Source organism: Phyllobates terribilis, unplaced genomic scaffold (genome assembly GCF_046119375.1).
Source record: "Phyllobates terribilis strain yellow unplaced genomic scaffold, ASM4611937v1 Scaffold_3__8_contigs__length_932513732, whole genome shotgun sequence".
NCBI classification, from domain to species: Eukaryota; Metazoa; Chordata; class Amphibia; order Anura; family Dendrobatidae; genus Phyllobates; species Phyllobates terribilis.
This window is the reverse complement of record NW_027362763.1, coordinates 484968906-484983974: the sequence shown is the minus strand read 5'-3', so window position 1 is coordinate 484983974 and position 15069 is coordinate 484968906. Positions and strand designations below refer to the sequence as shown.

At 48.4% G+C, this 15069-nt stretch overlaps 1 protein-coding gene across 2 annotated transcripts in view; it reads right to left on the bottom strand.

The window, feature by feature from the left end:
• Positions 1-15069, bottom strand: part of LOC141258196 (G-protein coupled receptor family C group 6 member A-like) — a 103029-nt gene that overhangs the window by 42128 nt on the left and 45832 nt on the right. For both annotated transcript variants that reach the window (XM_073673193.1, XM_073673192.1), the window contains exon 4: positions 2427-2639. In XM_073673193.1, the coding sequence (XP_073529294.1) occupies positions 2427-2639 (213 nt within the window). The remainder of the gene's footprint in view (positions 1-2426; positions 2640-15069) is intronic.

Below are 15069 nucleotides of genomic sequence, written 5' to 3'. Positions count from 1 at the left end.
GAACAAAGGAGCTTGGGAGCCACCGGATTCCATGGCCTGTGCAAACTGTTACGGATCCGGGTGGTGGAACCCCTGTGCTGTGATACAAGGAGGGACCAGGGGGGCATAACTAAGTGCCTACCCGGACTGACCCTGGCCACACAGCAGCTTAGTCGACTCCGTGTATGAAGGAGGGACTGGGAAGCTGAACCAGGTGCCACTCTGGGACCGACCTTGTGTGAGAGCAGGCGACTCCCATGGGACTGATGGCCGAAGCCAACAGGCACAGCAGATGAACACGGCTGGTAGACAGGCAGGTGATGAGGGTAGACAAGCAGGCGGGTACGGCAGACAGACAGGCTGGCGGGCACGGCTGATAGACAAGCAGGCGGGTATGGCTGATAGACAGGCTGGCGGGCACGGCTGATAGACAGGCTGGCGGGCACAGGAACCTGAGGGCTGAGGAGAGTGTTAGCACACAAACAACAACCTTGCATAGGCACTTTTATTTTGGAGGAGGTGCCTTATGAGCAGTCCTCCGGCCATTGGCCACGGACTCTTTAGGACGGCACCTGGGGAACTGCGCAAGGTGACCGCACCCCGGGCAGATGCACCAGGGGAACCGGAGGACGCCGGACCAGGACCGCGGTGGTGAGGGGATTGTCATCTCTGCCCGGCAGGAGGCAGAGACGCCGACGCTACAACATTTTTTTTCACTAACTGTGAGAACCCTAGGCTGACAACTCTTCTTGGTCCAGTGATTTTGTCGGTCTCGACTGTCCCACATACATAGAAAACAAGGGCATTTGGAATACTCAGCTTGTTGCCCGAGCAGCATGCACAAGACCTTCAAATCACCACACACTTGCCAACCGTGGTCTTCAAATTTTAATTTTACGAAGAACCAATTCCAAGTTCTCGTAGGTTTCCTTCAAGTGTACGGAATGACCTACAGGGATGGAAGCGTAAAAAACGCTGTTGTGGAGTAAAACTGCATTGAGACTTATTTTTGAATAATCTATAAAAAGACGCCATCGCACTGATTCATATTGGATTTTGAACTGACCCATCAAACCTTCGACATCGATGCAATAAACAAACTTGTCTTCCTGGGCAAAGTAAGGAACGAACTCCTTTTCACGATGTCTGAACCGTGAAAAAGACACTCCTGTTAACAATAAATTCCTGCTTTTGAGCCTTGATCCGAGTAACTCAGAGGCATCTTTGGGAAGATTCAAGTCTCTTACTAAATCCTTCATCTCCTCCTGGGAAAAAATTTTGGTCTTGTAGCATCTTCAAAGTCAGAACTTAATTCGTCATCTCGTTCAGGTATAATTCCACCTTCATCGGAGCTAGGCATCTCTTGCAAGGTAGCAGGGGCCTTGGGTACTGGTATATCTGTGCCGTGGGGAATGGGACGAATTGCTGAGTGAATATTGGGGTACGAAATGGAATGCTTCCATTTTTAATTATACCCTTTCACATTGCATGAACAAAAGTAACAGTCGTCACTATGGTTCTTTTTCTCTCGCCATACCATAGGAATCCCATAACAGAAAGCTTTTTTTCTTACCCTTGAACCAATTTCGGAGGTCCTCAACACACCTTTGCACACTTTATGAGGCGCCCAAATTTTATCTTGATCTCCAAGTTTTAGTCCGAAGTATGCGAAGTATACTTTTTCACAAAGTCTGTAATATTCAGCTGTTGATTCAACACTGTATATTCACCACAAATGAAACAGAAACGGTCAGGCGAATTAATACACTTCCGTAAAGCCATAACACTAATTTGGGGAAACACGGTTGATGAATGAAATTCCAATGCAAGTTTCTTGAAAGCATAAGGACCTTTCATTATATCACTAACCACCTGACAACCACGAGCCAATCACGCAGTTCCTATTGATGTTAATGGGGAAAGAAAATAAGCTGCCTGCCGATGATTCACACCAGAGTTTGCAGAAGAACCTATAGGTTTGTGGCTAGCCCTGATGGTTAGGATTTTTTTTCAATATTTTTTTCATTATCAAAATCGTTATCAAAACACCAAAATACATGGAAATTTATATGAAAATAATTAAACAGCTTTTTAGTCACAGACCTGTGAAGCTGAAGAACCCTCAGCGATTAGGTAATACTCCCAAGAACAATAGTACCTAATGGATCATTGATCAAAGGTCACCTGTGTGTTTTCTAAGCAAAATGCATGCGTGGTAAACAAAATTGTAGAGAATCTTGTATTGGATGTTTTCTTTTAGAACATAGTTTGTTTGGTTCGATTGTTTAATCGTTATTTGTATACTGTGATAAATCCATATATAGAATAATTATTTGTACGTAATCTCCACCTTATTGTCATATGTTTGAATGGGGTTGGTGATCATATCGTTTTCAGAACATGATCTATCATTTACACTATTAAAGTAATTTCTGAAATCTGCATACCTTATTGTTTTGTGTATTCCATAAAATAGCATCTTCTGGTATGCTAATGTTTTGTCCTTTTATGTCATATAGACCAATTAATTGGAATTTCACTGTATTATTAGTTGTGTTCCAATAATAGATGTCATAGCCAGTCAAAACATCACCAGTAGACTGAAACTGGAATGTCATATCATTGAAAGAATAGTTTCCTTTCTTTATTTCTTCCAACAGCTGCAATAGATGAGACATAACACATTAAAATGGAATTCTGAAATTGTGCTGAAATTCTCAAAATAGCTTGCAAACCGATTCTCAAAACAATATACAAAGAATCCGACCCTATTATGACTCTCTAACATAACTTTTAAATACTAACACATTATTTGGATATCTTTAAAATACACAGCAATTAAATACAACAATTATTGTGACAGCAACACATAAGATCAAAGTCTATAATTACTGTAGAAACGCATACATGCAATACTGTGGCATCGTCTCAATAGGACAGACCCTATACATATACACAATATTGTGACATTATGACATAGTTCACCCTATGAAAACACATAGAAGCAACAAGATCAAATCTCATCAAAATGGAGCACTGCTTATAAATGTGTAGAGAGATGAACAAGAGAGATTGAGTAACTGTAAGCGAATACCGCCATCTGCTGGACAAAACTGAAAATGAAAGTAAAAGATTAAGAACTGTGTTAGCAGGAATCAAGAAAGAAGTACATGGTCCCCAGGGGGAGAGTTTAACCCTAGAACGCATGATCATAAAAATCTACACTTTCACATACCTGGGGCCTTTTAGGCCCGTGTGCAAATAACATGGAATAACTCAAACAAAAATAATTTTCAAAGTTTATTTGAAAATTGCAAAGTAAGGATGCATTCCCACTAGCGCTGGTGTCTGCCAGGAGGAGATCTGTAATGGATCTGACCTCCTGGTGGCCCCAGCTAAGGCTGGCGGAATCCCGGCATTCCAGCAGCCTTAACTGGAGTTACCAAGAGATCAGATCCATTACGGATCACCTCCTGGCAGACCCCAGCGCCAGTGGGAACGCAGCCTAAGATGTGAATAATTCAAAACATTATTATGTGCAAAAAAACAAAAAAAAAAGTAACTGAACTGCAAGATGATTTCGGGTTTCTGTTTCCTGTTATTGGTGTCTATACTTCCATCACGGTGCATTGTACTCAAGTAATATCACAGATTTTTCTTTCTTAGCTTTATAAGACACCATTGCCGCTTGATTGCAGAAACCAAATACACTATCATAAAGGTCTTTCTGGACTGGAGCGTCAAAATCTTTGCCACAGTAAATCAGACCAATCAGGGTTGTACACTCTTTGTTAGTGTGTGTGCTAAGGGTAAAGTGCAGCCCCCCTCCTCTCACCTTCAGCAGGTCACCACTTTATTTTAGGTGCAGTAGAAGCCTTTGGATTTTTGGAACTCAGAAAGTTTCTTTTTCAAGAAACAAGGAAGCTGACTCCTTCCTCCAAAGTCTCTTCAGCAAGTAGCACACAATGAACAGTGTTCAACACCTATGATGATGTCAGAGACGCATGACGTTGTGAGGGAGCCTCCTTCCCAAGATCACATGACCATGTAGTCAGGCAGAATTCACACTCTTCATAGCAACAGCAGAGTCATAAAGACTGAGTCAAAGTCTTCCCCAGCAACAGAGAAGACAAAAAGACTTAGGATCACATGTAAACCTATTACGGGCCTAAAAGGCCCCAGGTCTGTGAATATGGGGTATTCACAAAAAAGAGTTGTTATACTGAAATGCCTGTAACATAAAAATAAATGAACAACTGGAAATGACAAACAACTATATACATGAAGAATACCTAGAGTTTCAAAATTCTAACTAAAGTAATCTTGCAGAAAATAGAAAACAATTAACAGGGCGGGCCTGCGAGGCCCCAGGTATGCGTTCTAGGGTTAAAGGAACACATCAGGTCCGGTGACACCTGTGTTGCAGTGACTAAATATAAAAAGGTCTGGCCAGGCTGAGGAGAGGCAGTTGGCGCCAAGGGAAGTGACAGTTGGTCCTGCTGCAACTCCAGCAGCTGTGATAGTATGGCCGAAGCCGTGTGTATGAGCAAGGTCCAGGCTATGACAACAAAGGTCAGGTACCGAAGACCCGAAAGATGCCAGTCAAGGCTCCTGACCCAGACGACGCTGGTCAACAGCCGAGGACCAGCCCCCATCGTAATGGACAAAGGAGACACTCATCTGCAGTCAAGAACCGAAGAAGCCCTGAAGATACCCAGCCAGAGACCCGAGCTTGGGCTGGATGACAAGGAGGAAACGTGCAGGACGAGCTGTTACTTTGAGCAGAGACTTATAGTACTGGGTGTGGGCAGGGGAGAGGCTGCAGATGAGAAGGGGTCCGGCTGACGCTAAAGTGGCCAAGAAAGAGTTATTAGACTTTGTCAGTGCCCGGAAAGCTGCAAGGGTGCCCTAGAGACCGTCTAGAGATTGTTCCCGCTAAATACGACATTTGTCCTCTTCCCGGTTAGACCAAGGTTGGACTGTAGACCCCAAACTGATCTCGAGGACAAATCTCTTGTAATGTACTAACCAATATATCTCTATGCATATAATTGTCTGTAAATGATACTGTGAATATTGTTCTTGTGCGATTTATCTGTAATAATAATCTTTCGCATATTGAACCCTGTTAAGCAAATAAAAGTAGATTGTTGTTCCGCCTGATGTCTCCACTGTTGCATTCAGAACACCTGCTTTACAAATGCGAACACATTTCAATAACACCATCAAATAGAGGGGAAGCAATAAATATAAGCACACACATTTGACATAATCACTATCATCATCAATATAATGCAGCCTATAAAAACATACACTATATTATGAAGTCATTACCATAGAGTAAGGCCAGTTTCAGGAACCCATTTCTAATTCTGTTTGGGCTTTCCCCTGTTGCCTCAAAAAAGGACTCAGATATGCCCCAAGTTAACCTTTCTACAGTATTTAGCCTTTTAGGTGGACATCATAGCTCCATCGGGGGCACATCTGAATTCCATTTCTATGAAGTTCAGAGTATAGCCCCTGACAAAGTTAGGAATCGGAGCTCAAATGTCATATTAACCTGGACTAAAGCCTGTAGATGCGCACACTGCAGAACAATCAGAATGATCCCAGCCAATAAGTACATACATTACAATGGAAACATCATTGTACAGCATACAAATACACACACAACACTTCTGTGACATCAAAACGATACAGCACAGCCTGCAAATACAGACACACACAACTGTGAGTTCATCATATTAAAATGTCATTTGTAAATTCAAACCAAGTTATAGACCTTAATCTATTCAATTCTTTAAAATTCATCAATCTTCATCATTTTGGGGAATCAGATGTTTGAAAGCCAGGGTCCCTTTTGTTGAATTATCTTTACGAAGAGCAGCACTATAATTTTTTTCAATCAGGTTTTTATTAGTGATGAGCGAGCACTAAAATGCTCGGGTACTCGTTGCTCGGGTCGAGCAAATTGGAATAATCTGGTGCTTGACCCGAGCAACGAGCCCAATGTAAGTCTATGGGAAACTCGAGCATTTTTCAGGCGGCTCCCCCCCGGTGGTCTGCAGAGGGCCTAAAAATTGCCCAAATCGATGGGAACAGTGCTCAAATGACATGGGAACAGCATGGGGAAGACCCCTGGAAGCATCTCAGATTCCCAGATCACTGCTGTCAGCAACGTGGTCAGAGTATTACACCACTTTTACGGACTCACAATAAAACATACAAAAACGAAACCAAAATGGATTTTCCTGGGAAATATGTTAAGGAACATCCTTTCCAGGGTAATGACTTGTGTATAAGGCAAAATAAATAACCAAAACAAAAATACTCCTCCACAACTTGGGCTATGTTCACACGTAGCGTTTTTGATGCGTTTTTGCACTTTTGAATTGCTTTCAACCAAGACAAATGCATTCACCAGGAAATGTCATTTTAACATTTTACAACTTTACTTGGCCATGTGGTGTGTGACACATCATCAGACACATGCATACAGTGCTGAAAAGACATGGGGACAGCATGGGGAAGACCTCTGACTCCCAGGTCACTGCCTAAAAGTGTGCCCATCATAAGTGATCCTTGGCGCATGCGAAGATGCCTCCCGCCATGCACCTGTCGTTGCAGACTTGCAACAATCACCGTCCACGTCCTTGTCCCAGTGCAGCGTTCAGTTGTCCCTACCCCATTCCTTGGAATGCAAACGCAAGTATGCAGCCAGCCAATACAGGCTGTAATACTATACTGCCAAATTTTTGACAGCTGATTGCATTTGAAATGTGGCCTTTTAGGCTCGTGGAGGCAGAAGCTTTTCACAGCCTCCGCCTTCCACAAGCACGGGTCCCACAACATTACCGTGCCCTCCCCAGTGCACTTACAGGGTAGGACCGCTTAACTACAAACACGCAGACAGGTGAATGTGGCCAGAGACAGTACGGAGCCAGTCCACAACTTATTTTGCTAAGAGTTGTATTTAGCTCGGTGAAAGGACTGGCATAGAGGGAAACCGTATCTACCCTGCGTGTCATTTCTCCCAGGAAGTTCTGTAATTGAGCTTGTTGCAGAATCAATGGCAGCCCGTACAACATCAACTTGCACTTGGTGGTGCTTTGACACACACACACATCTTTCTTTGCGCATTTAATTTCTTGAATACAGAGTTGGACAATGGCCTGATCAGTAATGCGTTTTGAGAAATAACATGCATAAGCATGGCCGATCCACATTAAAAAAGCAGCCATAGAGTGTCCGGGAACCTTCCCCCACACTTTTCTTAGCCAGGGCTGCTTTCCAGCAGGGTTGGACGGGCTCACCAGAGAACCGGAGACTCCTCCGGCGGGCCCTGGCTTCTCCTTCAGGAGAGTTCATAATGCCGACGTGAGGCCATGATGATGATAGAGGCCACTATCTGCTTAGTTTTCTGTTACTTGGAATGCAAGTGCAAGTATGCAGCCAGCCACCCACCCACAGGCCGCAACACTAAACTGCCAGATTTCTGGGCAGCTCTTTGCACTTGAAATATGACCTTTTAAGCTCGAGAAGGCAGAAGCTTTTCACAACCTCATGCCGGCCGCGGCCGGGTGTCCATACTCGGTCCCCAGCCGCCACTATATTTCACTGTATCGCCTCCGCCTTCTACAAGCACGGGTCCCTCAACATTACCAGTGCCCTCCCAAGTGCACTTACTGGGAAGGACAGCCTAACCACAAACACGTGGACAGGTGAATGTGGCCAGGGACAGTACGGAGCCAGTGCACAACTTTTTTTGCTAAGAGTTGTATTTAGCTCGGTGAAAGGACTGGCATAGAGGGAAACCGTATCTACCCTGCATGTCATTTCTCCCAGGAAGTCCTGTAATTGAGCTTGTTGCAGAAGCAATGGCAGCCCGTCCAACATCAACTCGCACTTGGTTGTGCTTTGACACACACACACGTCTTTCTTTGCGCATTTAATTTCTCGAATACAGAGTTGGACAATGGCCTGATCTGTAATGCGTTTTGAGAAATAACATGCATAAGCATGGCCGTTCCACATTAGAAAAGCAGCCATAGAGTATCCGGGAACCTTCCCCCACACTTTTCTTAGCCAGGGCTGCTTTCCGGCAGGGTTGGACGGGCTCACCAGAGAACCGGAGACTCCTCCGGCGGGCCCTGGATTCTCCTTCAGGAGAGTTCATAGTGCCGAGGTGAGGCCATGATGATGATAGAGGCCACCATCTGCTTAGTTTTCTGTTTCTTGGAATGCAAGTGCAAGTGACGCGCCCCTGGGCCTGCTGTGTCGTGCGGCATCGCGCGCACGGGGGCTTACCCGGAGCCGGATCAGATGGGGGTAGTAGTCTCGTGGCGGTGACCCGGTCCGTGCCCAGGGAGTCAAACTGTGTGGCTGAGTATAGCAGTAGATGTTAGAATGTTCGACTACGCCACCCGTTGAATGCGGCTATGAAGCCGCCGCTGCAGGACAGTCCGCTGAGGCCGGTGGTACGGATGTGCAGCGTGGATGGTATAACCCCCAACGGGAGGGGTATGGCCTCAGGGCAGCAGATGTGGATGATAGTGGTAGTGATGGTGCAGCAAGGAAGCTCAGAGACGTGTGGTGCAGTTTCAAGGCTTTTACTCACAGGTGTTGCTCCGGTCACTTTGGCCAGCAGTGACCACCCGAGCCGTGCTGCGTCCACCAGGTGCGGGACTCGGCCAACCCCCAGGCAGTTCCAGAGCGTGGTCCCGAGCTCCCCTCTATTCCTTCCTACGGGCCGTCCTCACCAGGGACCCACCTTTGTCCGGCTCCCTCGGGTCTTTTGGTGGCGAAACCTTTCCCGGCTTCCCTGACCCTATGCGTGGTTTGCCTTCCTGGTGGATATGGTGAGGGGTCGCGCCAAAACTTGTCCACGACCTCCGGTTCCTGGCTAAGGATGTTTTGCCTCTACCAGTTTGGGATCCGGTACCCTCTTCTGCCAACCCTTCACCCGTCTTAGTTCACTTGTGGGATCTCAGGGTTCCCTCTGCTTGTGTCTCTGGGCCTTTCACTGGGTTTTTCCTCTTCTTCCTCTTTCTCTGCGCTTCAGGCCTGGCCCTGGAGCTGGGCCCAGCCGGAGCCACAGATCCCTGTCAGCCCTCTCTGGCTGAACTCTCCCTCAGCTTCTCCTCAGACTCGACCCCCTGTCTCAAGATGGTGCCCACCTCTTATACTCCCTCTGACACCCGAGCCCAGGTGACTAGCACCCAATGGGCTCCTTCCTATGCCCAGAGTCCCTCCCCTGTCTGCTCCTACACTACTGGGATGTTCCTCCCCCCCTCCCACTCCAGCCAGGGACAGACGCTGTCGTACCTGCACATCTACCTAGTGGGAGTACCGTTGTTCTGTCCCCCGGAAATGGGATGAGTGTAGTGCATGCAGCTAACTGAGCTCGGTCCCACACTCCATCCTTACCCGGGAGTGGAATACCACACCTCAGGTTTGAGGTGCAATACCCCTGTAGCAGCCGAGTCCTCGGGGTGCTACATTCCCCCCTGGTAAACCACAGCACGTCCTCGGGCTGGAAAAGAGTAAAGACATTTAGACTTACAAAATTTTTAAAGTACACACTAACATATAAAACATTATAAAAAACATTATCAGAAAATATAACGTTACGGGTAACTTCTTATATTATATAAAACTCTTTTATATAAAATGTTCTTGTTCTTCCGGCCACGGTGCAACTTGTGACCGGGTAAAGTGCAACAGTCACTAGAGAAAAACAGTTCTTTATAAAACCAGAAGGGGGCGCTTTAGGAAGCGCAACTATTTACAGGGTATGGCCGCTCTCAGTCCTCGGCCAGTGGGGAATAGGGGAATGGCTGCTCACAGTCCTCAGCCTGGTAAGGGATTAGGGGCACACAGGAAACAGTTCTTTTAAACAGTTCCACACTAGTCCCAACGGGGACCACACTCCATTTAGCAACATGTCAAATACCCATACGGGTAACTTATCTACAGTACTTTGCTTACGCTACTCCCCTTTAGTAGCGATGTCCTCTCCTTGTCTCCTCCTGAGGGTAGTCTTCAGACCCGTCCGGGTCCTCTTGATCTTCCTCATACTGCAACTCCTCCTCCGTCAACCGGTGCACGTGAAGGGCATATGGTCCTTTGGCACACTGGTGCCGGGTGAAGGTAACCTCATCACCCGGGTAGAGGTCACGTCCTCGGTGTCCCTCCGGCAGGTGGATCTCAACATCCCTGCGGGTAACAAAGACATTGCCGGGGGTTCTGTGATCCCGGATAAAGCCCCAGCCGTGCTCCATTTGAAACTTTATTACAGTCCCGGTGGCGCGGGGACCGTGGGCCGCACGGCGGTTTCGTCGGGTCCGGCTTTTCTGCTCCGCGCTTTGGACCTGCAGCCGCTCCTCGCGGACCCGCCTCTCTCGCCGTTCCCTCTGAAAGACTTCCAGTTGTTGTCGGCAACACTCCTCACGTTGGGCTGCGGCCGCCCGTGTCTCTTGGGTGAACCCCATGAGGTCTTCGCCGGTGGGGTCCCACGCAAATTGGGCCTCTTCCAATGGGAGCGGGACAATGTTGGCGGGCGCCGGAGCCGGGATCAGTGGCTCACACTGGGGCCACTCCTTCCGGAGTCGGGGGTTGACGTACTCCGGTGGCCACACGAAGGACTGCCCATCCGGGCAAGTGTGCTGCGTGAATAGGTCTTCACCCAGGGGCAGCACTGTGGAGGTTGAGGGCGCGGTGGGGGCAGCGGCGCCCGGATTCACCAGGCCTTGCGACCAGGCCGGTGGCACTCTGAAGGTGAAGGGTACTGTGGAGACGGCGGCGCCCTGGGGTACTCGGCCTTGCGACCAGGACGGTGGCGCTGTGGAGGTAGAGGGCGCTGTGGAGACTGCGGCGCCCGGGGGTACTCGGCCCTGCGACCAGGCCGGGGGCACTTCCTCTTTTGCCGCGCTCAGGGTCAAGGGGCGTGGCGTAACAGAGGGCACGACCGCGGCTCCTGCCGCTTGAGGCCTAGTTGGAAGCAGCGGCGGTGCGGCAACGGGCGCGGTAAGTGGAACTTCGGGCTCTGCGACGGGGAGCTGGGGCAGGCTTGCGGCTACGGGGCACGGGGTGATGACGTCCCCATTACCTGCTTCCATCTCTGCGGCTCCCTCTGCGGCGTCGTCTCCTGCCTCCGTTCCTCCTGCACCATCCTCAGGGGCAGACTTGCTCCACGTTGCGGGTGGTGTCCTCTGCTGGCTGGTTCCAGCCTGCTGGACCATCTCTCTCCTCCACTCGGCCAGCGCTTCTTGCTGTACCCGGGCCATCTTCCGGGCCAAGGCCTCCAGCGCGGTCTGTGCACGCTCCCGATTTCTGGGGAGCTGTGCCAGGATCTCCACCAGGCCTTCCGGGGTGGCAGCCTGCAACATGTTCCGGACCACAGGGTCGGTGCTGATCGACTCTCCCTCCATCTCCGGGTGCGATCTGTCCAGACTCCTCCAGGCCGCACCCATCTTCTTGGTTTTGTTCTGTATCCGCCCCCATTGAGGGTGGTCCCGGGGCAACTTAGTGATTGTCAGTTCCAGGGGCAGCCCTCTCACACTGATGGACATTTCTATCATTGTCTCTGCTGGTGGGGGCGGTTTCCGCTTTTGGCGCCATTCCTGGACCTGGCCCACGATGGGAGGTGGCCTCTTGCCACCCTCTGGCACGCTCCCACAATGGCGTCCGCTCTGCCAGGGCGGGAAATCGTCTCAGATGGCGGGAATCGTCTCCTTATGGCGGGAAACTCCGTGGATGGCGGGAAAAGGCTGCAGATGGCGGGCAAACGGCGGGAAACGACCCGAGATGGCGTCCGATGGCGGGAACCCTCTGGAATTGGCGGGAGACTCCTTTTTACGGTAAATATGAACTTTTCTTCTGGCACGCAGTACCCGGTGGTTGCGGGCACGTAATCCTGCCGACTACGCCAAAGCTGACGCGTAGTCTGTCCCCCGGAAATGGGATGAGTGTAGTGCATGCAGCTAACTGAGCTCGGTCCCACACTCCATCCTTACCCGGGAGTGGAATACCACACCTCAGGTTTGAGGTGCAATACCCCTGTAGCAGCCGAGTCCTCGGGGTGCTACACAAGTATGCAGCCACCCACCCACCCACAGGCCGCAACACTAAACTGCCAGATTTCTGGGCAGCTCATTGTACTTGAAATATGGCCTTTTAGGCTCGTGGAGGCGGAAGCATTTCACAACCTCATGCCGGCGGCGGCCGAGTGTCCATACTCGGTCCCCAGCTGCCACTATATTTCCCGGTATTGCCTCCGCCCTCCACAAGCACGAGTCCCACAACATTACCTGTGCCCTCCCCAGTGCACTTACTGGGAAGGACCGCCTAACCACAAACACGTGGACAGGTGAATGTGGCCAGGGACGGTACGGAGCCAGTCCACAACTTTTTTGGCTGAGAGTTGTATTTAGCTCGGTGAAAGGACTGGCATAGAGGGAAACCGTATCTACCCTGCGAGTCATTTCTCCCAGGAAGTCCTCAAAAGTTGCTTGCACTTGAAATGTGGCCTGAACATTACTGCTGGTACTTTTATGTGGGAATTTGCTTGCCTCCTACCAGCCTGGAATATTTCCAGCAAATTATGGTATGACGCCATGGTATTACCACTGCCCCCAGTACCAGTAGCGAAGCCATCCCCAATTTCTTTCTCTGTAATTTTATTTGGTAAACTGAGTGGCAGCCCAAATACATTTTCTCACAAAGGAGCTGAAGATAGAGTGGCAGTAGGTGCAAGTTTCTCCAGCCTTTTAGATATTAGAAGGTGAACGGCAGCACATTGGATCAGTGGTTAGCACTGAAGCCTTGCAGTGCTGGGATCCTGGATTCAAATCCCAGCAAGGACAACATTTGCAAGGACTTTGTATGTTCTCCCAGTGTTTGCGTGTGTTTCTTTCTCAGTAAAAAAGCAGCCATAGAGTGTCCGGGAACCCTCCCACACACTTTTCTTAATCAGGACTGCTTCTCAGCAGGGTTGGACGGTCCCACCAGAGAATCCTCTGGTGTGCCTTGGCTTCTACCTCAGGAGAGTTCATGATAGCGCTAACTTTGCAGCTGCTATGGGGCTCTTGAACAGGTGAGAAAAGTTAGTCCTCAGAATCAAATCCTCTGGTGGGCACAATGTTTTTCAATCTGAAACAGCTTCTCAGTGGGAGTCGTATTTCACCACAGCCATATTCTTTAGCTCGGTGAAAGGGCTGGCATAGAGGGAAACCGTATCTACCCCGGCTGTCATTTCTCCGTCACCAGGTTCCACCCATTGTCACACATGACCATGCCTAGTTGTATGTTCAGCGGTGAGAGCCACAGATCAGGCTGCTGTGTTACAGCTTTCAACAACTCTGCAGCGCTGTCAGGTTTGTCAATTAAGCATTAAGCATGTTATCTTCAGCACAGCCTGTCGCCGCTTGGCCAAGACAGTGCTGCAGTGCTGTCAGCTTGTGACTGATGTGATCATTTCGGAGATGGAGGAGGAGGTGCATGAGCTGAACAATGTGATTACATTGAGGTTAAATTAGTGACGCTGTTTATTATACTAAAAAAGATCCTATTGTTTTGGTTTTTTTACGTTATTTTTTAAGACAAATGCATTCACCGGGAAATGTCATTTTAACATTTTACAACCTTATCTGGCAATGTGGTGTGTGACACATCATCAGACACATCCTTTTTTATTTATGATGGAGGGACTCTGAAAGTCATAAAGCCTATTTTATAGGAACATCAGACAGCCCTTACTATTCTTAAAAGGCCAGCAGTCAGTCGTAGCTATTGTTAAAGAGCCATCAGCCAGCAATGCTTTATTGTTCCCATTATTAACAAGTGGGTCTCCTATACTGTTATTGCATATTCAGTGACTGCAAGGGCTGCCAAAAATGTGGACGCAACCCAATACCCCTTTGAAGAGACATAGAGGAGGGTCTCAGTAAAAAAAATGTTCCCATTATAAAGGAGTGGGTCTCCTATAGTGGTAATGCCCATGCTGTGACTGCAAGGGCTGCCAAAATTTGGGAAAAACCCCACTAAGAATTTAAAGACACAGAGAGCAGGGCCACAGTAACAAGTATGACATGTTCCCTTTAGAAAGGAGAGGGTCTGCTATACAATTATAGGGTATGCAGTGAGTCCAATGGCTGACCAATTTTAGGAAAAACCCCACTAAGAATTTAAAGACACAAACAGCAGGGCCACAGTAACAAGGTACGACATGTTCCCATTAGAAAGGAGAGGGTCTGCTATACAGTTATAGGGTAAGCAGTGAGTCCAACGGCTGACCAATTTTAGGAAAAACCCCAATAAGAATTTAAAGACACACAGAGCACGGCCACAGTAACGACAAATTCCCATTAGAAAGGAGAGAGTCTCCCATAGTGGTGGCCTATGCAGTGAATGCAAGGGCTGCCAAAAATTTGGAGGCACTTCAATGCCCCTTGGAAGAGACGTGGAGGAGGGCCTCATAAAAAAATGTTCCCATTAGAAAGGAGCGGGCCTCCTATACTTGTAATGCATATGCACTAAGTGTATGGGCTGACAAACATTTACCCCTGGGGGGTATACATGAACATACTGTATAAAAAAAAATTTTCACGGGCATCATGAACACCCTTTAAAAAAATTATGTGGGTGTTGCATCACAGCCCACGGTCACCCTGGTGATATGGTGGTGGAGGATGAAGAGAAGGAGGATGACAAGAGCAAATAGACAAAATCAGGAAACGTATACCCATGTGTGGGTGTGAAAAGGTGCATGGGAATACACGTCCCAAGAAAAGACACTGGATTTGAGTTAATGTTATGTTGCTATCATTCGGTGGTGTTGAGAAGTCTGGCCCAATCCAGCCCTTGTTCATTTTTATAAAAGTCAGCCTGTCAGCATTTTCAGTTGACAGGCGGATGTGCTTATCAGTTATAATTCCACCAGCGGCACTAAAAATCCGCTCTGATAAAACACTGGCGGCAGGGCAGGCCAGGACCTCCAAGGCATAGAGAGCTAGTTCATTCCACGTATCCAGCTTGGATACCCAATAATTATAAGGCACAGAGGAATCACGGAGGATGTTGGCACGGTCGGCA